This window comes from Tinamus guttatus, unplaced genomic scaffold (genome assembly GCF_059628265.1).
Source record: "Tinamus guttatus ecotype Peru unplaced genomic scaffold, ASM5962826v1 Tinamus_guttatus_pri_ptg000177l, whole genome shotgun sequence".
In the NCBI taxonomy this organism is placed as follows: domain Eukaryota; kingdom Metazoa; phylum Chordata; class Aves; order Tinamiformes; family Tinamidae; genus Tinamus; species Tinamus guttatus.
The window spans coordinates 687882-710892 of record NW_028288711.1 but is presented as its reverse complement, the minus strand read 5'-3'; the positions used below and the strand labels follow the sequence as shown (position 1 = coordinate 710892).

Genomic DNA, 23011 nt, shown 5'->3' with positions numbered 1-23011 from the left:
GCAGTGGAGCTGAAGGGGAGGAAGGAGAAAAGGTGGTGAGGAGCAGGTTGAGACCATGATGAGCTCTGTGAGTTCTGCCGTGATCCCCCCGCTGGTGCCTTCAACACCTGCATGGAGACAGGCCTGTCTCAGCTTGGACCCTGCTATGGGGCACTCTGCGGGCTGCGTGTGAGTTATTGGTGTCACCACAACTCTGTGACAAGCTACACGTGCCATCCGGGGCAGCGGAAAAACACTGACGCGGGTCAAATAACCATGGAGCGGGGCCAGGCCACGCATCCTCGGGAAGCTCTTCCTGAGCATTAATCGAGCGTTTGCATGCGGCCTCCCCGCGGCTGGGAACGGGGAGCGCCCGCGGCTGCACCGAGCACGGCCCGGGGACGGCCGGGGCCGCCGCGCGCCCCGCTGCTGCGCTGAGCTGCGCGCGGCCTCAGCGCGAGGGGGCGGGGCCCGCCGGGGGCGGGGCCCGGGGGCGGGGCCACAGTGTATAACACGTCTCCTGGCAACGGAGGTCGCGTCACTTCCTGGGGAGCGCGCGGTTGAGGCGCGCGGCGCGTGAGGCGCCGTTCGCGGTCCCGGTGGGAGGATGAGCGCGGAGCTGGACGGCGTCTCGCTGCGCTCCTCGTCCTCGTCGTCGGGCTCACTGGGCTCGGCGGCGGGGCCGGCGGCGCGGCCGCTCTCGGCCAACGTCCGGCGGCTGCACCAGGCGCTCACGGCGCTGCTGAGCGAGGCTGAGCGGGAGCGGTTCCTGCTCTGCCTCAACGCCTACCACGGGCGCCGCAACGTGTGCGACCTGGTGCGCTCCCTGCGCGCGCTGCTCGACGGCCCGCGCCGGCGGCAGCTCCTGCCGCTGCTGCGCCTCGTGCTGCCGCGCTCCGACCAGCTCCTCTTCGACCAGTACACGGCCGAGGGGCCCTACGTGGCGCCGCCGCCTCCCGCCGCCGGCCCGGGCGAGCTGCGCCAGGTGACGCTGCGGCGGAACAAGGCGCACGAGGGCCTGGGCTTCAGCATCCGCGGCGGCGCCGAGCACGGCGTGGGCATCTACGTGTCCCTCGTGGAGCCCGGCTCGCTGGCCGAGCGCGAGGGGCTGCGCGTCGGCGACCACATCCTGGGCGTCAACGGCAAGAGCCTCGACAGGGTGACCCACGCCGAGGCCGTCAAGGTGAGCGGCGCCCGCGGCCCGGCTCCTCTCAGCCCTGGGCTTTGCTCGCTGCCCACCCCGTCCCGGGGCTCCGTCCCCCCCAGCCCGGCCGCTGTTCGCCCTGTCTTGTCCCTTTGCCCCTCTTCTGCTCCGTGAACCACCTCTATTTTGCCCCATTGCCTGGTTCCCCTCGAGGGCAGGGGGCTGCGGGAGCCCTGGTGTCCCGCAGCCCTGTGGGTCCTGGGGGGGCTGCCCTTGCGTCGCGCTGGACCCGTCGGGCCCGAGCCGGCAACTTTCAGTGGCCTTAATAAGGGCTCCCGCTACCAGTGCAGGCACAACGTGGGCTGCATCTGGCATTGAGTGGTAGGTTCGTCCCTTCGGAGCCAAATAATATTTCTTTTCCCCTCCTCACTGCAACTCTGAAATGTGGCAGCGTGTTTATTTTCCACTTGCAACATTTCCATAACACGCGGCTGTACTGCTTGTGGTGTCTTTTCGGTCCAGAAGACTTACAGAAGTTGGAAATCTGTCTGATCCTGGCATGTTTTTTCGAGCACGAGACGCTGTCGCTGTCCCCGGTGCTGTGGAGGTGCAGAGCAGCCGTCCCTGCTAGCTGTGCCAGAGTGGGAGTGGATCCTGGGGCCCTTCGGAGAGGGTCAGAGTGAGGAGAACAGAGACGTGCCCCTGGCTCCCTGTTAGTGTTTGCATGCACTGTGTTTCCAAATGCCTCAGAAATACGCTGCGCTAACTAACAGCAGAGCTGTTAGCCACAAAGGCTTTTGTGTAAGGGGGAAGCTCCAAACGGAGCTGTTTTCCACCCAAAGCTTGCTGATCTGTGCCCGGGCCCCTGCTGGAGCCCCCTGGGCGCTTTCCTGCTGGCTCAGAGAAGCGGCTTCTTGCCGAATTGCCGGGCTCAGCTCAGAGTCGTCTCCTGGCACAGCCAGCCCCGCTGCATCGGCAGCATGTGGAGAGCTGCTCTCTGGGGGTGACAGGGCTCTCGTGCAGGTGTTTGTGCTTGAATTCTGTCATGATAAGCAAAACCCCTTCTGTTTGCAGCCCCCTTCCTGCAAAGCCTTCTCCTAGGAGCACATTAATCTTGGTGGCTTTAAACAGTGCCTTACATGTTCCCCACGCAGTCTTTAAATCTGTTCCTCAGGCAATGGCTTATCCTCCAGGCTGCAAATCAGTCCTGAGTAATTTTGAGACCAAAGGAAGGATTTACAGAATTTAATTTCTGCATTTTTGTTCTTATTGATACAACAAACAAGAGTGCAAGTTTTGGAAGCTGGCTTGTGGTTTTTTTGTGCCCTGAAGGTTCCCAAAAGTGCATTTGTTCTGCTGCCTTGGGATAGGTAGAAACCAGGTGTCAAAAATGGTCCGTTCTGCTCATGACTGCCACTGATTCAAAGTGCTCTGCTGGGTAATTCATGTAATAACTGTTTCGGTTTGTTCTCTAATGCAACATATGTGATGTCTTGTAGACTGTTACTGATGCTGTGTAAAGCTAAGTACTTCCTGCAGAAAAATAATTCCTGTATGGTGCAGTTTGCCAAGAGGTTGTTCTGCAACAAGAGCTGTATTTTGCTGATGTGATCTTGACATGAAAGAGAGGCTTGGACACTTTCTGCTTGTGAGCTGAATTTTAAAAAACAGTTTTGTCTTGTGCCTGGCTGTACTGACATCTTCTAGAACTCTTGTGCTCTCCTGGTTCTAGGAAGAGTTGCATGACCCACTTAGTGGTGGTAGGAAGCACCTAAGCAGATCTCACTGAGGTCTGTAAATCTCTTTAGTACATCACTATTTTTCTTAAACTTGCACCAGAGCTGGGGTCATTCACAGGAATTTATGTGTACACAGTAGTCAGGACCAAATACAGAGTAATCTCTTCTTCTTTTCTTCCTAGGAAGGTTAAGATTATTGCTTGCAAAAGGTGAGCGGAGAGGAGCTTTCTCACTACAAACCAGTGGCTCTATAGCCCAGTTTCCCCAAACATTGGCCCCTTCATCAGCAGGTTTGGTGGCCGCTCCGCCAGCAGCTGCGATGACTCTGGCTCCAGTGTGTGCAATGCCACACAGCTCTGAAAGAACCCAATTTCCAGTCCGTGCTTCCGTCTCAAGTGTCCTGCAGCAAAACACGGTCCCTCTGTGACAGCCTCTCTCTGTGACAGAATACACAGAGTGCGTTGCAGTGAGAGAAGTTGTCAGAGCTTGTTCATCAGGGCATAAAATGACTGCGGAGGTCGGGAAGTCTCCTTTAGTCCTCCCAGGGTTGTCCTGCTCCAAAGCACGTTCCTCTCGAAGTGCGACAAAAGTTATTTATTGAGCTAGAAATCAACTTTGTGTTTGTCTGCCCTGAGATGTTGAGCTAGGAATTAGATGATGAGGCCATTCAAACAGAGCAGTAGATAAACATGTTGTCTTAACCCATTTGTGAAATCTCTTAACTCTGAAGCCAGTTGCTGCATCCCTCTTGCACACAAGAAGAAAGCAACCAAGTTATGTTTTGTATCAGGCTGTGCAGGAGCAGCAGATTTTTTCCAGGAATTAATTGGAAGAGGGAAGTGGGGCTCGGTGGGTAAGAGGCAGTTTCTGTCTCCTATTTCCAAGCATCGTTTTGAGCTTTAATACAGCAAGTGCGGAACTGCGGTGCCCAGTGAAACTGCTGCTGTGCCAGGTGACGAAGGCACAAGTCATGAGTTGCACACTGTTCCTCCTGAAAATGTATTGGTGTCCTGTGACCAGTGCAATGGGACCTGAAGATATTTTAGTGTAAATTAGATAAAAGGTGGAATTCTGAATTAACTGATGAGATTACCTAAGCACTGCAAATCAATTCACTTAATGATCAGCTTCTTAACCTTTATGTGAGCAGTGGAGTTTTATGCCTTGTCTGCTTCATGCTCTCTGTGTTTCATCCAAATCAAAATTAAATGACTCCATTACAATTATAGCTCGATCATTCCAGCATTCAGGAGTGCAATTTAGCAAAAGATCATTGTAATTTAAATTATGGTTTAAGTGAAGAAGCTTGTATTGTCTCTTGTATTTTTAGAACTCACTTTACTTTGATCAGCCTCTCTGCAGGTTTGTTAGTATAGCTGTAGTGTTGAATGTATTGATAAGCTATAATATTTTGTGCAGAGCAGTTAAAATGAAAGTATTTGCTGTTCTGGACTATCAGAACATGACACAGGGATGTGCTTTTCTTCTACTCAGATGCTTGCTTTTAATATCCACAGTCTTTTTCCTCTTTGCCCCCTCCCACTTAATTTTGCTGCTTCCTAGTAGGTTTTTGTGCCCTTTAAATGGTTTGGGGAGAGGAAGGAAAGGGAGAGAAGTGAGAGTGTGATAACTGATGGATCTGTCCTGAGCTATAACAAATGAGGATTTGGCTTAATGAGTGACACTCAGCCTTGGAAGAGCTGGGCTGATGAGTGTTGCCAGACCCTTTGGCCTGCCACATCTTTCTATTCAAGCGATTGAATCCCAAATAAATTCATCAAAATCATCAGAACTGCTGACTTATGTGCATCTGTCGTGGTGCGATTATTCTGTCCATCTTAGTGTGGGTCTGGGGTAACCTCGGCAGAGTCGATGGCCTCGCACCGTATCCATTCTGAAGGAACTGGATTAGTTTTATTTGTGGGTGCTGTTTCTGCCCCCTTTGAGGGGCTTTGAAAGGACGTGGCGGGGTTTTGCTGCTGCCACGATGGGGTCAGGAGGAAGCCAGTGAGAAGGCAGATGGGTTCCTGGGAAGGGAAGGAGGCCGGGGTTCAGCACAACACCGTGAGCCCCGAGCTCCCCGCGGGCTGCGCTCTGCCGCCGGCACCGTCTCTGCTCGCGCCGCTTCTCTGCTGGAGCCAGAGGCTTTTCCTTGCTCCAAACCCGCCTCTCCCACTCTGACAGTGTCAACCAGGCATTAAAATAATAATAATGCAATCTGCTTTTAATTATCTTAATGTTCTGTTCATCTGGGGGCTCCTGAGAGCAAACCAAGCGATCTCTTAAGTGACTGCAATATTTCAGATGAGGCAGAAAGGTTTCAAGCTGCTTGTACTCTGGGCTCTTGTGATATTGCTAAGAGACCACTGCGAAATAACAGAAGAGATGTAAGAGACGTGAGAGCTGCTCCGAACCTTGGCAGCATTTTTAGAACAATTCTACCTTGCAGACAGCTTGCAGGAAAGCAAACCTTGTTTCATTGTTTCTTCTCGTTGCCCAATTAATTGATTATCCTTATCTGAGATTGTGGCTTTGCCATGGTTGGTAAGCACCGTCGCGTGCACGCGCTTCTAACAGTAGAAACAAATGCAGCTTGGTGGGTTTTTTATTATTATTATTTTTCAGTTGTTTTTTTTTTAATCCTCCAAGCCCTGGAGGTTGAGGGCTGTCATGCATACTCATGGTTAGGATGAAGGAGAGCGTAATTGAGATACAGGTCTCCTGCTTCCCAAAAGCTACCAGACTTATGCATTTAAATGCCTGTTTGCTTATCTCTGTATTTTAGAAATGACTGACTGATGTAGAGCTTAGAAATGTCTCCCCCTCCCTGAGCCTGCAGGGTGCCAGTGGGAAGTGCGATGGCTCCAGGATCTCCCTCTGGGGGACTCTCGACACTCTCGCACAGGGAGGCATTGACATTTAAAATTAGCTTTAAATGTAAATGGGGAAGGGCTGTCCGGGGCGGCAGGGCATAGATCTGGCTGGTGACGTTCTTGGTTTCAGGGGCGGATCCGATGTCGCGGTCCCTTTGGGCCAGGCACGAGTGCTGATCCTAACCTGATACTGAAGGTCGGGCTGCTGGGCTGCGAGCGACGGTTGGTGGTCACGGGCAGCTAAGCTGAGCCAGCTGGATTAAAGCCATCCGTAACTTGGGCAGTGGGGTGACCTTGCGCGTGCAGAGAGCAGCTCCCGGGCCCTGGGGAGAGGAGGGTCTCGCTGTTGCGTTGGAGCAGGACCGGGCTGTATTTGCTGCTGATTTCCCATACAGCAGCAGGCAAGTTACCTCATCAACCGTTTCCCTTCGTTATGTCTCCAAATCAGAATCGTCTATAATGAAATCAAATGACATTATACTGATGTGAAAGGTTAAAATAAGGTCTTTAATCTCTCCTTGCCTCGCATTGTAATGCAGGAGTGACAATACTCTTATCATTCTTTCTCTGTCATCTCTGTTGAAACTAAATCCTTCAAAGTGGAGGTGGCTGCTTCCTGTTGGTGTTGATAATGGCTTGTTCATCAGTGCCTGCATCCTTACGGCATCTTTGTGCTCTGGAGTAGAAATACGTTATTCACTGAGCTCCTTCTAAAGAAATATTTCTGCCTCAGTAGAGCAATTGATAAGGGAGCCCAAAGGATAAAAGCCTCCTTCCTCCCGGTGTCTGTCAGAAGGAAACAGAAGTGATAGTGCAACATTGCTGGGGGTTAAAATATCTTCACTCACTGCTTCTGTCAGCAGGGAAGATTATGGATTTTTTTGACACCTTCCCTCAATGCCATGTCTCCTTGCAGAATTGCTGTTTTCCAAATCCTCTCACCTGAACTGACAACACATCTGCTAAAATCATTCAGCTTAGTTTCTTAGAAAATTCCCAGTGCCCTGTGAATTTTCCCTGTTACTGACCATCAAGCACAGGGTAGGCAGAGGTGAGACAGGGGCTTGCAGGGCCCATTGGGTCTCTTTTCCTGCCAGGTCCTTGTGGCTGAGGCTCGGGAACGGTGTGTGTGGAACTCCCAGGACGGGGCTTGTGGGCAGAGAAGGCTGGAAGCGCCTCTGGTCATTGCGGGCACCACATGGGTGTTGCTGGGCGTTTCAAGCACCTTGCTCATTTTTTCCCCACTGATTCTTTCCAAGTTTGTTCTTCATCAAGTACCCGGCCATGGGCAGACAATAAGTACAGTCTGCATGTCCTGGTGGGTCTCATTTCTTGCCTTTTTTCAGTCCTGTGATTGATGTGGAGGGATAAGAGGAAAGAAGGGAAAAAACAATTGTGGTTTTGATCTAGGTTGTTTTTTTTTTTTTTTCTTTCTTTTTTTTTTTTTCCAGAAAGCACAGAACAGATTTCCAGGCTTGCATTAAAATAAAACCATCTGGCATATTTTGCTGTTGTAAAACTTGTGTGAGCGATGTGTTGGGCACGTTGCACCGGAGGTGTTGCAGCCATCGCCTCGAGAGGAGGGGAGCTAAGATTTCCCTTGGCATTCCCAGGTGAAAGGGACATGGGCCTCCCAGTGCCTCAGACCTTAATGTGCACCGTCCCTGTGATTATGCAGCCATTTGCATGTATTTGCATAAGTGCTGCTATTTGAAAGCCAAGCTGTTGTCACCTTTGCCTTGGGAGAGGAGGGCCTGGCTCGCCTTCGCCTCCTGTCGCTCCCTCGTGTCTCTGAGGGCAAGAAGGCCCCGTGCTGCCTGTCTCCCACCCCCGAGCTGCCCCACTGCCCTCGCTCCTGTCCTGCTCTCCATCTGCAGCCTCCGCTCCCCCTGGGAATCTCACTTGCGCTCTTTCACTTTTCACATCTCCTCTCTGTCTTGTACTGTTTTTTTCCATTCCTGCACTCCCTGGCCACGTGTGCTCCCGGATGGATCTGTCGGATCTTCTGTGCGGGAGCTGTTCCCTGGTCTCTGTCCAGGACACAAAGGGGATGCTCTTTGTCCAGGACATCTCCTTTACAGCAACAGTCTCAAGGCTGTAAGGCAAAACGCTGCTTTATGTCCTCCTTGGCAGAGCACCCCCTTGCAGGGGGAATACTGCCCCACCAAGAGCAGGCCCATCGGAGCCGCTAGGACGTGGCCCTGCTGCTCTCGGTGAGGTCTGCGGCCTGTAAGGACTGGATGACGCTCTGAGCTGGCTGGCAGCTCCTGCCAGCAGCGCTGTGGCCTGGCCAGCCTGCAAGGACCCGTCTCCAGAGCCATCCCTGCCCGTGACACGCCTGCCTGTGCTGCCCCACAGAGCTTGCCCGGCTGCGATCCGAGCCCGGAGAGCCCTTCCACCCTGTTCCAGCCTTCCCGCCCGCAGAGGGACCCGTTAGCCAGGGAACCTCAAACTCACTGCTGGGAGAGGTCTGGCTGTTCTGCCCTCACCGCCTGCGGAGCAGCAGCTGCCTCTTCCCTGTTGGCACTGGGGCAGTTTTGCTCATCTTGACTGGGTCCGCAGGGCTAAGATCTAATCTGGATCTGATGGGAATGTTGCAAGGCAGCACAGGGAACAGTGATTAGACAAACTCCTGCAAATTGTTCCCCCCGAGGCTCTGAAACATGCTGTGCAAGCTCCCTCTTCCTCCCTGCTGCGGTATCTGTGCCCTTCTCACCTTCACAGCTTTACCAAGTCTGTGTGTTACTTCTAGGGGCAAAAAAGTACTTATTGGTGCAAAATTGTGTGAGAATTGAATGAATGGTCCCCTGCCCACTGACCTTTGCAGCTCACAAACGAGCGAGCGCCCAGTTGCCTCTTAGGTGAGCAGCCTGCGAAGCCAAGCGCTCTGCAGAGCCTCGTGCCGGCGGAGGGAAGCGGCAGCGAGGGGGGACACGGCTCGTGGTTAATGCCCCGTGTGTCAAGCTGCGAGCTGCCCCGACAGAACGACCGGACTGGACTGCTCACCTCATTAGCAGTGAGGGTGAGTGGGCTGCATCCGCGCAGGATGCAGGTTTTCTTCAGGCAGCCCGAAGAGCGCCGATGATTAATTCTCATTGATTTCTAACAACTGCGTTCCTGCGAGGGAATTTTGGAAGGCCTGGGAGATGGTTTTGGGGCAGCCTTCCACCTTTTGGCTCCTTTGAAAAGCAGAAAGAACGAGGGGGAAGATTATAGAAGAGGAAAACTGCTGCTGGTAATGTGGGACGTGATGGGCAAGAGGAGTTTTGGGAAGGTGGCCTCTGTAGAGGCTGTGCTGTGTACAAGCTCCAAAGCACCCCATTCCCTGATGTGTGGGTGAGTTGTGATTCTGGGGGGTAGCAATTGTTGGGCAAAAGTGTGATTCTCACCCCTCTTTTTTTTTAAAGGTATTTCCTTGTGTGGGCACAGAAGAGGGGGGGGGTGTGTGTGCATGCTTTTTTTTTTTTTTTTTTTTGCCTATTTTGAGCAATTGCTTTGCTCTTGAAGGACTTGATGGATAATTAAATAATGTAGTGTCAGAGGAGCAGTGGCCTTATGCAATCAATCTGCCCTTCTTGCTACCGCTTGCTGCTTCTAATAATACTTCTAGGCAATCAGTGGCTGTTTCCCAGCTAAGTGTTTTGGCAGTGCTCCCCACACTCACTTGAATTTGTTCCCTAAGCTTTTCTTCTACTAGGTGTGCCTGTGTGCTCCGGTGCTGGCGTCAAACCTTTGCTGCCGTGATCTCCACGTGCAAACGTTTTGGATGGGGCAAAGCTGAGTGGATCTGAGTGTGGAGTGGAGCCCAGCAGCACGGAGCAGTGCCTCACAGCTCCTGGGAACGGTCTGAGACGTGGTCTGCATCCGGCTTGTGTGCAGGAGATTAAGGAGGCGGAATTATTTTATTTAATGGTCCTGTGCAAATGACTTAGGTTCAGCCTGTCCATTGAGTAACTAACTTCCTTGGAGAGCTCGCTGCCTGGAGAGGACGCGTTAGGTGTTAAAGCGTTAGCTGGGCTGCCAGGCATGCAGCCAGGCGGCCTGGAGGCTTCTGAGAGAGGAGGCTGTTGTGGGGGAAAGCTGCCTTAAACCTCTTTTCACCACGAGCCGATGCACCCGGCCAAAACCCCTCACTCAGGTGAGTTTTGGGCCCTCTGCAAACATATTCCCAGAGGCAGGAGTGGATGTACAGTAGGGGAAAGCCAAGGAGGTAGGGCTGGAAGTTAGTTCCTGCTGCTGGCTGGAGGCTCAAGAGGAAGAGCTGGCACAGGGATCCTGCCCTGTGCCGTGGAGGGGGTCCCTGCGTGCCGCGATGCCTGCGTGCTGGCAGTGGCCACGTGTTGAGGTGGCCGCTTGTGCGGTTCCTGCTTTGTGCTTAGTTAATGCCTCTGAGGCCCACGTAGCCAGCTGGTCCTTTCTCCTGGGCCCTGGGAAGTTAAACTGAAAATGAAACAGCAAGGAGAGAACCCCATGCAGAGGCTGCGTTTGGGCTCTGTGTGCCACCATGAAGATGGGTGGCCCCAGGCTCCGGGGAGGGCAGGACTCGGCCCTGCATCTACAGGGAACACAGCCGGCTGCCCCCACCGAGGAGGGCACCAAGGCCAGCAGAGCTGTCCCCTGTGAGTGACGGTGTCTCTTGCTGTGTCCTCCAGCGCCCTGGCATTGGCCACCTCCTCTTTGGGGGCTGAGCAGCTTAGGCCTGTGCCCTTAGTTTGCAAGCCCCCTGTATGCCCATAACACAGTGGTCCCCATCCCTAGCACGGGCACATCCCTGCGGGTTCAATGTGGCTCCTGGTGCTGCTGCCTGTCCTGCTCAGCCCCTCAGCCCTTCCTCTTGCCCTGCTTTGATGGCTATGAATGATTTTCATTTCTGCAGCACCTCTGCGCTCCAAGCACTTGCTTTGGTTAGAAGCAAGACTTGAACCTTGAGTTTCATTCTGAGCTTGTTTCCTTCGGGCACTCTAGCACCTTGCAGCCACAGGCTGAAGCAGAGCAGGGCACTTTGCAAGCCTCCAGCTTACTCGTAGAGTTTTCCCAGCTCGGAGGCATCCAGGCCTGCCCTTGCTTCATTTGGAATGGGGGAGAGAGGAGGATGAGGAGAGGGCTGAAGGTCCTGGCCCTGGGTTAGGACTGCAGCAGGCAGCACCTCATTGCCTTAGCAGCCAGTTCTAAAGGTCTGATTCAATCTGTGCAGTGTCCCAGTACTAGCACAACAAAATCGACAAGACCAAGCTGCTTTTAAGACATTTATGGCAAAAGCTTCATGATGGTGGTCTCTTGGATTCCTCACAGGAGCCAGAGCTGGGGCTAGAGCATCCTTCATGCTGAAACCTTCTCCCTTAGCACTTCATAACTGCCAGGGAAACAGCTGGCAGGAGAAAGTCATTATGTCTTGTCTTATGCTGTTAACTTCCCAAAGATGCTGGGTAATCATGCTCAGTGGATGAGAAAATTACTTACAAACTTTTTCTTTGGGGTATCAAATCAGTCTAGGTCTCTTCTGACTCCACAAGCTCTCAAGAAGCCTGATTAGAAATGTGAGCGAGCAGAGCTGCCGGGGTGATGTGGGACAGGGCTGCTGAGTGTGCCCTGCCCTTCGTGTCCCAGGGTGCTGGGGGATTTCCCTCCAAAGCCCTGCAGGGGAGGGATGATTCCCTGCTCCCTGGAACCTGGCCAGCGGTTCCCCACTCTGGACGTGGTGCGGAAGCTTCTCGCGTTCGGCTCGCTGGTCCCTCAGAACTGTGCAGCCCTGAGCCAAGAGAAGGCCCCGTGTAGCTAGCGTGGGTGTATGCGGTCGTTTCCCAGACCTGTGCTAGATGTCATTCCCATGCCTGCTGTGCTTCCCTGGAGGATGTGTTCCAAGGGAAAACATTGCTTCCCGTTCGTCTCCGCTCCCAGCCACGTGAGCTTTTGTTTGGATCCCGAGCGCCTGCCAAAAGAACAAAACCTTCCGGGGAGCTGGAATGTTTGAGCAAAGCAGATTCTGATGGTCATGTCAGAGAAACGGTTTGTGCTGCCTTTTTTGTGGCTTTGCCAAGACTCAGGTGGCCAGTGGGAGAATCCAGGCGGTGCTGAGCCAGCCTGGTGCTCCTCAGCCTCCTGCTGGGCTCCTTCAATCAGGATGCTAGTTCGACTCAAATGTGCTTCTTGGAGGGTTTAAAGTGTGATTTAAAGGTGATTTCTACTTGCAGTAAAAGCAGGATTTGTCCCCTGAGCTGGTAAAACCTGGCCTTAACCTCTGCTCAGCTGTGCCGTTGTGGCAGTTCTGGTGCAGAATGCCACTTGTTGGGTTGTTCTCTAATAATCCACATGTTGCCTAGCGTGTGTCTTGTTGTGTCAAGAGTGAAGATGCATTTCCAGCCAAACCACCATCTTTAAAATAAATAAAAACAAACCTATACAAACAAAAACGCCTTTCCAAATTGAAGCATCTCTGGCTGCTGAGGCCGGTGTAACCGGGTTGCCTTTGCGCAGCCGCATGGCTGGTGCCACCGTGCCTCGGGGTAAGGCAAGTGCTTTGTAGGTGCCACCGTTTTCCCTCACCTGTGATCATCCCACAGCTCTCCAAAAGACACGGCCTGCGTCCTGCGGAGTTTCTCCACGTGAAGGTTTTGGTACGTGGCTCCTGCAGGAGGATCCGCTCTCCCTGACCTTGCTCTCGATGCCTGAGCTCTGCTGGGCGCTCCCACAGGTACCAGTGTTAGATTTGGGAAACAGGGATCTCGGAGCAACTCTGTGCCTTAAAAAAGAGGCTGCTTTGCATTTTCCAGGAAAGAACCTGACAGATGGTCCTTGAGGTTGGGGAGAAGGTTTTATCGAGTGTTAGTGTTGTTAGCTGGCAAATGTTACTTTTCTTGCAATAAAGATCCAGTTCAGGCAACAGGGTGTTTTCAAGACACATGGTGGAGGTAAGAGAGGCTGGTTTATCTCTGCCTCTGGTGATCAGCTTGCTCGCCTAGGGCTGCAGCTTGGGCTGAGCAGCCAGTTGTTTGTGAAAGCTGAGACGGGAGGATTTGGTTAGTGGAAGGCAAAGATCCGGGGGCCTCATGTCTGTGCAGCTCCTTCATCAGTGTTCAGGCAGAAAGCACACTGGGATCCCATTAGAAGGGGCTGTTTAGATGGGGAAAAGGCAACAATGAAATTACAAGACCAAGATCTTTTCCTTCTTTTCTCTTAACGAATTGTAGCTATTGCCGGAGCAGGCACAACCCAAGCACTGAAACAGGGCCGCCTGCCAGCGAGGCTTGTGCTGCCTCCTAGCTCGGGACAGCCCAGCGGGGCCCTTGGGAGGGTGGCCTCTGTGCTGGCAGCTCCCAAATTGCAACTTGCACTGCTGAAAGGCTGCTCGAGCCGATGGGGATGCCGAGCACGGGTGGGACTTTGCCCTGGGAGGTGTCTCCACCGGCTCAGGAGAACTTGGCTCCGTTTCTCTGGGCAGTAGCATGGAAAGTCTGCTCTGACGTCTGCTTTGCTCCACAGCTCCTGTCCGCAGAGACAGCAGCCGTTCCTTCTGGCCCGCGGTCTCGTGGATGGAGCAGCAGAGGTTTCGGGTGCACTGGGCCATCAGGCAGATCCTGCCCGCGCAGCGCAGCCATGGGGAGCTCGAGCAGCCGTCCGTGGTGGTGCTGCCCAGCCCGGGGCTCTGTTCCCGTGGGACCCGTGGCTCTGTCACCTGCCCGAGCCGCAGCAGCGCCTGCGAGGCAGTCAGCTGGGGCAGTGCGGCTGTGTTTTGTCACCCTTCTGTTGATGCTCTGGAGGTCGGGCTCCTGATGGTCTGTTTCCCTTCTTGGCAATGCAGGGGTGATGGAGGAGCTGTGTCCTGAGGGAAGGGGCCACACTGGGCCTACGCTATGCCCTCGTTTAGAGGTTGGGGATGATCCTGGAGAAATGCAGTGCGGAGCAGCAGACCGCTTCACTTAGCGAGTCCCTGCGATGCCTCGGGAAAAGAGGCATAAAAGGCTCCACAAAGCAGTGCCCGGCCAGCGCTCCCGGCGAGGGGAGTGAGGAGGCGCGCGCCCCGCTGCACCGCGTCCGGGAGCGCCCTGCAGGGCCGCCCGGCGGGCACGGCGCCCCACTGCCTCGGGGCCGGCAGCGGCTCTGCCACCTGCCCACTGCTGCCACCCTCATGTGTAACACGTCTCCCTGCTGGCTGCCAGCCCAGCTCCCAGCAGCCCAGTCAGGGGAGATGCAGGGGGGGGGCATAAAAAGTCCTCTGTAAAACTCTGGGTTCTTATCGCTGGAAACTTCCCTTTGCCTCTTGAGAGGCCTCGGGCTGTTCCTGCTGGAGCCCTGTGAGGGCTCGCTCGGCATCGGGTCTCCCCGAGGTGATAAGAGCCCCAATGTCTCTCTGCAGCTCTTCCCCTTCGCTGACCAGGATGCTCCGAGGAGGGAGGACCGGGAGTCCCGACGCCGCTCCCAAGGTCCCGAGGAGACCCTCTAGGTGATGGCGGTGGGCGCGGGGAGCAGCTGGGCAGGGCCCTGTGTGCGCTCTCGTCCCAGCCTCCACTCTCAGGGTTTTCCTTGCTCCTTAAATTACACCAATACTCAGCCACTGGCTTGGAGGCTCCGTAGGAGCATGTGAGGAGTGCCCAGGATGGATTTACACATTTTTCAGGGAATCTGCCCCTTCGTTTGGGGTGGAAAAAGGGTGGGAGAGCAAGCGGCAGAGAGGGTGGCCCCACGCGTCCACAGCTGAGGGAGGGCTGGACGCAGCACCCCCAAGGATGTGGCTCGGAAACCCGGTGGGTTTGGTCAGATCACTGGTTCCCTCCTTACTGGCTTGTGCTCTTGGAGCTGCAGCCCTAGCTAGAGATGTGACAGGGCTGTTTGCCTACCCTGGTGCCTGGAGAAGTAAACAGAGGTGTAAAAGAGCATTTCATAGAGATGGCTCCTGTGTGGATGAATGGAGAAAGGAGTTGTTTCTGCGGCATGTTGTGTACCAGCTCGTAGGGTGTGCTCCGCACTGGCACTATAGGATGGGTGAGAAACCTCGTCCGTACGCTGAGGGGCCTGAGGAGCGAAGGTGGAGAGCAGCCCAGGAGATTAAAAGTCTTTCCCCTTCTCCTGATGCGGCTGTTGGTTTCACAGCCTTCACCTAAGCTCTCCAGGCCAAATGACCTTGGTAGGAAGTGACAAATCTGCAGCCACTGCTCAGTGAGGAGAGGAGACCTTGCAGGAGCAGCTCATCAAAAGGACGTGTATAAAAAATCCAAAACTGTCTCTCTTTGAGGGCACATCCAAGAACTGATGTTCCTGAGGCCTGAAACAGGATCAGCATGTGGAGCTGTCCCCAGGGAGAATACTTTAAAGTTAATTTAATTTTACTATGTGTATGACCTATGTCAGCTTCTCTCAGTGCATGCTAGAGAGGCTGAAGAGTAATTGCCAATGCTTCTCCGTCTCAAGGTCATCTTGGTGCATGCATTTTTAAATATATGCATATTTTTGTTAATTACTGTGCTCGTTAACTGACTCCTTGTGCTGGAGAGGCTGCACGTGCAGTGACATGTCAGTGGGAGCTGTATTTCTGCGAGCGTTGTCACCTGCCTTGCCAATGGCCAGGGCTGAGCCATGGGGAGCCCCGGCATCCATCCCCATCCCTGCTCCATCAGGAGAGGCCGTTCACACTGGAGTGTCCCTTGGCCACCTTGTCACCCGCCTAGTCTGGGTTGCTCTTCTCCTTCCCTGGCTGATGGGGAGAGGGTAGGTTTTGTGTTAGTGCCTGCCACTTCCCCTTGTGCTCTTTCTGTTTAGAAGAGAGAGAAATTTCACATCTTTCCCTCGCTTTGTGTAGCCCGCTTGTTCCGGAGGTGTTTGCTGAGCAGCCCGAGATCTTCTAGCCCCAAGGAAGGACATTGCCCTGGAGTCCTAAGGCAGAACTGGCCTCCGTCCTCCTCCAGCGCTAACTCCCTTCTCTCCTTGCCTTGTCCTGCAGGTGCTGAAAGGCTGCAAGAAGCTGAACCTGTCGGTGCATTCGGTGGGCCGCATCCCTGGGGGATATGTCACCAACCACATCTACACATGGGTGGACCCCCAGGGCCGGAGTGTGTCCCCACCACTGGGCCTGCTGCACCACCAGAACAGCTCCCTCCGCAAGGACAGCGAGAAGAGGAGCCACCTCCAGCTCCTGCAAGAGGGAGATGAGAAAAAGGTGAGTGGAGGGCACAACTGTGGGCCTGCGTTGCCTGGTAGCCAGGTAAGGGCCTGTCCTCTTCGCTCCCCGTACCTCTCCCTCAGGAGGCTGCTCCTCCTTCGTGATACGCTGCGCTCTGGGCAGAGCCCAGCACTGCCCAAGCCGTGAGCAACGTTAGCCTTGCTCTGTGTTAGTGCAGTGATTGCTCAAAACACATGACAGTGGAGAGTCTTCCAGCCTCCTTGATTCATCCTGCTTCGTCCTTATGGCTCTCCAACACCTCAGTTTTCTCCCAGGGTCTCTCTCTCTGGCTCCATCTCCATGGAGGATGCCTGAGATGCAGGATGAGTCAGTTCATTCCTGTTTAGTGTAAGTAGAAGATGAGCGTGCAAGAACCTTAGCAGTGACTCCTAGGGAATGGGAGCCCCCAGGACAGGACAGGAGTCCATCGTCCTCCCTGAGCTGGAGACAAGAGATCATCGAGATGGAGGCATGTCTGGCAGTGAAGGTGCTATTGGAAACACCAGTCAAACTCAAAACAGCTCTTAAGACTTTTAACACTTAATTTGCAGTCCTCTTGCTGTAAATCTACCCTCCTCTGAAACAGGCCATGTTATAAGTGAGTCAGCAGAGGACAGGTTCAAGCTACGTTATCTGGTTCTAGGGATTTAGTGTTTCTTCTCCTTCAGGCTTCTTATCCCCAGGAGAAAAAAAAAAAAAAAAAAAAAGATTTGTTGTAGCTGCTGAGGAACAGGATTGCTGTTCTGCCTTGTGGTGAGACATGGGCAGGAGGGGCAGACACTCCTCTATGTCAGCAGTAACAGATAGGGAGGCTGTTTGTCCTGTGGAAGCGGGGTAGGGTGTTGCCTCACCAGTGTTCAGGGGATATTCAAGTACTGACATATGAGAGCTGGGCATGGGCTTCCCATGGTGCTGAGTTGCCTGGAGCTTTGACACCTTTCTGATCTGTTATCCTCAGATCTCTCTGGCTGCCCCCAGCACTTTGGTTTTGTGCCCAAAATGCCCTTGGGCCACCTGCTAAGGCTGTGGAGGGATCTGTAAGCTGGGTTCTCCTACCTCAGCCAGAGAGGGAAAATCCATTGCAACATAAGGCAGTTTGCTGATGAAATATTCATGTTGGCCACAAGGGAGAAGGGCCTGTTATTTCTACTTTAAGAAGAAGAGAAAAGCAGCTGCCGCTGGCTTGCCTGTGTCCCCTGCCCCCGCTGCTCCGTGTCACCTTGATGCAGCCCCTGCAGAGCTGGCGGGGACTCTCTGAAGCTCCAGGTAGGAGGTGTTTCTCTGCACGTCATTTCCCTTGTTCGTTTTGGGAAATGATTAGCAGCTTCCAGTCATGTGCAGCCCCGTGCTGAGTCCCCTCTGGGTGCTATAGCCAGACATGCCCTTCCCCTCGTTCCCTGGGGAGATGTGATTACAGGTGCTGCGGCCATCCCTGGCTAGCTTGGCTACTGTGTGGGCCAGTCATCATCAGCCAGAGCACCTTCCTCTGTGCTGCTCCTGCTCCCTCAGCTCCCCAGGGCTGTCTCCCAGGGGATATGCAGGAAAATGATTCAAGTAAACTTGGCAAGTAAAGCACAATGTGGACGTGGGCATGCTCGTCCAGAATTTAAGCTACCTCAATTAGTGTAGTTTAATTTGCTTGGGAAGGGAATGAATCCAAGCTGAATGAAGGCTGTTGTAGACTTCAAAGAACATCCGTGCAAGGCTTGGCCGCTGCTGCCCCCCTCACTCCGGAGGTGCCGGAGGCCCCAGCTCCAACCCGCTGCGTGCGGCGCTGATGCTCTGCCTGGCTCTAGGAGCGGCTCGCAGCCCCGCGCGGCGCAGGCTGCCGGCACCGAGGGCCCCGGCTGCCCCTCGCCCTGGCAGTGCCAAGCGCGCAGGAGCTGGCGGCAGAGGGGCTGCCCTCGGGCCAGGCTGGGCTGCTCGGGTCCCCCTGCAGTGATGCCTCCCTTTGCAGAGGCGCTGGGGGCATCTGCCAGCTCTGAGTGCGATGCCTGGACTTTGATGCTGCTGCCAGCTCCAGTCCTGCTGGTTTCAGGAGCAATTCTGCTCAGCTGGGCAGTGAGGGGCTTCACTCCCCACCTGGCACTTCCCAAAGTTCGTTCTTCCATTCCCAGTGCCCCCTTCCCATGGCTGGGCAAAGAAGCAACCCTTGGACTTACAACAGAGGATTATGCTTTGATCCCAGAGCTGAGGGTTAAGGGCCTGTTAATCTGGGAAAAGTCCCTTATGCCTGCAGGAAATGTTTGAAGCGTAAAGAAATGCACGTGCCAAGATCTGCTGTGGAGGGCAGCGTTGGCATCATGTGAGTATTCAACCTTTCCCTGGCACGACTTCTGCGTGGCAAGTGAGCGCCGTCGTTGCCTGCTGTCCCCTCCCGCCCTGTGGCCATGGTGGCTGTGTACCATGCTCTTAATGGAAGCTGTTAGCCGTGTGCCGCTCCATTCCCGGGATGCCCGCGCAGCTCTGCTGGTGGCTCCTGCCTTCCCTCTGCTCTTCCAGACTTACTCTCTCCTACCAGATGAGCTGCGTGTCCCCCACTGCGCTGCAGAGCGGCTCTTGGCACTGCCCAGAGACCCTCTCCTTGCCCTCGGAGAGGGCCCCCGTCCTTGCTAATGTGGACACGCTGCCTCTTCTCCCCAGCCTGCGTGCTCAGAGGCTCCCAAGTGCTTCGAGCGATGGTTCTTAGTGCTGCTGGCACCTAAGCTTGCTCTGCTCTGTGACCCCTCCAAAAGCAGCTCCTCCGCACACGCCAGCCCGCTTGAGCCAGCGGGCAAGCTTTGGCACACGCACTGCAAGCACTTGAGCTGCCGAGTCCCTGTGCACCCAGCAGCAGCAACCTGCTGCAAGCCCCAGCTTTTAGCTGATCAAGGCCACGCAGACACACTTTATCCAAAAGTGCCTTGCTTGGCCATCTGGTCCCGAAAGCAAGCCCCACAGGGATCAACAAACCTATCGGGGAGTTAGGGAGAGCTTGCCATGTCCTAGGGATTTTGTAGGGGTGACTGTGAAATTTTAGTGTGACTGCAAGTGTTGTTTGTCTTGCCACGCGCTTCGGAGGGTGACGTAGCCGAGTCGCTTTGCCCTGGTTTGTTGTGCACATGGAGAGGTGAGAACAGGCCCCAAAACACTGCGAGCATTGCCTTTAGATTTACATGTGTGTGTGTATATATGTATATACACATATATACATCTGTTATACATTTTTTTTCTGTTCACAAATACCATGCAAATAAATGCAACATATCGATGGTTAACTAAGCCCAAGTAACCAGAACTGACAGATGCTGCCTCAGGGAGATGGCTTTGCATTCCAAGAGAAGGGCTGGGGATTAGGCTCTTTCCTCTCTCCTTCCTATTTCTAATCAATCTGAATGTCCTGGAATACAGATGCAAAAAGCTTTCGAACAGACGCTGTGTATGAAAGCACCATTTGCAAAAGCGCCGTGGTGAGAGCTCAGACTTTAGCCCTAGCCAGAAGCAATGTAAACTAGCAGGTTTATCAATGCTTTCTTACAGGTCAGTAAATCTGTGATGCCGCTGTAGTTCAGGTGGTGTTTCCAGCTTTGCAAGGTCAAATGCAAGGTTGCTGGAGGCATCCTACATCATCAGGGAATAGAGAATATCCCCATCTAGCTCCCTTTCCCTGCGGCACAACTGTTCTGCACAGGATGTTCCCTGTGCTGTTGTGCAGCAGTTTAACGAGTTTGCTCACCTGGAGGCAGAAGCGTTCGTTACCAAAACAGCCTGACGTGGAGCCCAGTGCCGCGGGCCTGTCCGAGGAGGGCCCTGCGCGGGGCTGTGCGTGGGTGCCCCGAGGCGTGGGCTGTGTGCAGGCGGCCGCGCAGGCAGCCTCCCTCTGGAAGGGCTCCGGCCTCCTCGTGTGGCTCTGCTCCAGCCTGGACTCCCAGCGCAGAGCCCCAGCCTTGGCCCTGGAGCTGTAGCACATTCCTGTGTGAATGGACACAGGCATTTCTTTGCAGTCCTCTATGGGAGAAGTCCTTCGGGGGTTTTGGGAAGTTGCTTGTGGACTGTCAGTTCTCCACAGGCTTTATCTTCCCTTTTATTTACTTATTTATTTTTTTTCTTGACAAAAACTAGATTGCACCAAGCTTGTGTCAGACTACACAGACAAGCCGACAGTCAAGGCTGAGATTTGGGTCAGCTACTCAGTGTAGATGTTACCTAGTAAGAAGGGCATCTAATGCAAGGGTACAAGAAGATCTGTGAGAATTAAAAGGCACAGAGGGAAGAGGGACCTGCTGGGGCCTGTGCACTCATGGGTGGACAGGGTGTGCTGCAGGTCCTGATGCTCTCCCCAGCCAAATGAGAACCAGGCTTGCTTGAGCTGAGTTTTGCCATGCTGCTCTATCAGCTTCCCCTTGTAGAGCTGTGGGGTTTTGGTGCTTTTATTTGTTTGTTTTGTTGGTTTTTTCCTGTGGGTAATGCTGCATCTTAGGCTCTGTATTACCAGTGTTTAGAGGGAGGTTCTCCATTTCCAGGTTCTGGGGCACATTGAGAGGTGGCCGCATCCACCAGCGCTGTCCCACCAGACTTGCCCTTGGCCACAAGTGCAGCAGGGCCCGGGGGCTGCTGTAGGTGGGCAGAGCTGGCGCCCAGCGCCCCGCAGGCGGCCAGCAATGAGGCCAGTTGTGTGGAACGAGGGGCTTGCACTGGTGCAGACTGCGGGGAAATGTTCTTGGGTCAGGGTGGGCAGAGCAGCAGCAAGTCCCAATCCCCAGCACAACCCTCCCAAGGGCCTCTGCCTTCATTCTGGAAAGATCCGGGCTGTTTGTGGTGCTCCCCTCATGCTTTAGAGCACTTTAATTTCTGTGATCTCTCCAGGCTTAAGTCCTCCCCACTTCCACAAGAGCCAGGGGCATTAGTGCTGTAAATTGTCACTGATGTCCTTCTGGGATCAACAGCTCGTTCTGTTAGAAGCTCTTTGGAAACCAGCAGCCAGCAACAACTCTGAGGTGCTGCTGAGCTGAGAGGAGGATGAAGGGCAGCTGCTAATTCTTTGAGAAGCACCATTTCAGCAGCTGAATAGTTGCTCTGATGTGCTGATTGCCAGGGGGGCTGGTTATTCCTCAAGGCTTTCGTGCCAGAAGAAAGAAAATGCAGGCAAAGAAGAGGAGTTAGTGTAAATGTCTCTCTGCCTCCAGGCAATTCTCTATTCCCAAGCAGATATATTTATTGCAAAAAAAATAAAAGGGAAAAACTTGTTGTCTCTGATAGCAATTGTGTGACTTTGGTGTTTTTCAGAAGCTAATGGTGACTACTTGAGCATGAAGGATAAGAGATGCAGGAGACAAAAGGAAGCATTTCTTTCCTTTAAATTGTACTGGCCTTTGCAGCGTGAAGAGGCACAACCCCCATGGCCCTTGCCGGGTAGCCTGCTCTGACAGTGCCGTGTTGGGGCTGTTCATCATGTGCAGGAATGTGTCGTGGGAGCCCCCGCTCCCTGGGGCCCTGCAAGGTGGTTGACGTTGAGGCAGCTCCGATGGATCCAGCTGCCCTCGAGCTGTGACCGCGGGAGCGGGTTGGCGGTTGGCTGTGAGTCCTGGGGGCTTTTGCTCAAGCCTTTGCGTGATGTCCAGGCAGGAGCCAGCGGGGCTTCCCTGCTGCGCAGGAGGACACGGCTCCTGGGCGCCTCCTTAAGTGACGGGTTTTTGTGTGTTAGCTGTAATGTCATGGAAATAGCTGTTGGCACGGATGAAACATTTCCAGCACTCATACAGCTGTGTGCTGAATCCTTCCGAGGCAGAGCAATTTGGGTCTGAAAGTGCTTTTTCGAACAGTAAAATTGAATCTGTCAACAGGTAATTTTATAAATCCAGAGAAAAGAAATTCTGTGCGAGAATCAACTCAGAGCAAATGCTTTATTGATTATGGCTTTTTTTCCCCTTCATTTATTGCTATTGGAGGAGGCAGATGTTTCAGTGTTAAAGCTGAAATTAAACTTGTGGCCCTGGTCTTCCAAATGCTCCTGTGCCCTAGATGAGGGAGCAGCCTGGGGCTGGGAGAAGGTTATGGGAGAGGGGAGCAGGCGGCGGCTGCACAGCATCTTCGCCACTGCTAACCGGGAGGACGTGGCCCTCGGGGCACTGCCCTGTCTGGCCGTTGCTCCTGGCTGGTGGCTGTTCCTGACACCTTCCCTTGCTCCGTGCCTGTTCGGGTGCTGGATTTGGGAGCTCCCTCTAATGCAAGTCCCTGTGACGTGTCAGGTTCTAGCTCAGATCTTGGGTTGCCAGCAGAACAGGTCGTGAATTGAGGAAGGAGAAAACATATAGTAAAGCTGCCACCAAAATGCCCTCTTTTGGGACAAGGTTCACCCCAAAGCTCCAGTCCTCTGTTTGCAAACCTGCTCTGGTCAGCTGAAGCATTTGGCCTGGGAAAGCAGCTGTGCTTGGAGCTGTGCCTAGTGGGCCCTGGGACAGCACTTCTGCTGTGGGGGACAAAATAAAACCATGGTGATGGGAACCCATAGGAGCAGCAGGCTGGTCCCGTCGCACGTGCCCAGCTCCTGGCCGGTGCCTGCACAGCTTGGCCTGGGCGTCAGGGCCGGGAGCCTCCATCCCGCCCAGGCGCGGGGCCGGGCACTCCGGAGCGGCCTGTGGAGCGACAGGGCTGCGAGCGATGGGGCAGCCCCATGCCGAGGGCGGTCAGGCAGCTGCGACACCGGTACAGAAGAGCAGGTGTTGCTTTGGCACCCGTTTCTCAAAGCACAAAATTTTGCAGTAAACAGTCCCTAGGTAGATTTCCAGTCTGCTGCAGCACCAAATCCCTTGGAGCTGGGCTGGGTTCCCAGCGGGATGCAGTGTTCTCCAAGGCAGCAGGGGACAATTAACCGCTAGTCAAGGTTAGTGGCCTGGAGCTGGGAATGATTTCCCATCCCAGGAAGTGCACAAGCATTTGATTTGATTGGGGTGAAGAATTTAACTCTAAAAGCCATTTAGAAACAGCCTGGTCCTAGTTGTTTCTGTCAGTGGGAAATGCATTCTGATTTGTGAGGTTCTTTCTCATTCATTTTTATTCCTGCTGTCTACTTTCTTCCAAATTACTTAAAACTTGGGAGCAAAATCAAAAAAAAACCCACAGAGCTTTTCATTTAGAAAACGTC

General features: G+C 53.9%; 1 protein-coding gene across 2 annotated transcripts in view; it reads left to right on the top strand.

Moving 5' to 3' along the window:
• The first annotated feature begins 586 nt into the window (after nt 1-586).
• WHRN (whirlin) overlaps nt 587-23011 on the top strand; it is a 45066-nt gene continuing 22641 nt past the window's right edge. For both annotated transcript variants that reach the window (XM_088523291.1, XM_088523290.1), the window contains exons 1-2: nt 587-1162; nt 15670-15885. In XM_088523291.1, coding sequence (XP_088379417.1) covers nt 587-1162; nt 15670-15885 — 792 coding nt within the window. The remainder of the gene's footprint in view (nt 1163-15669; nt 15886-23011) is intronic.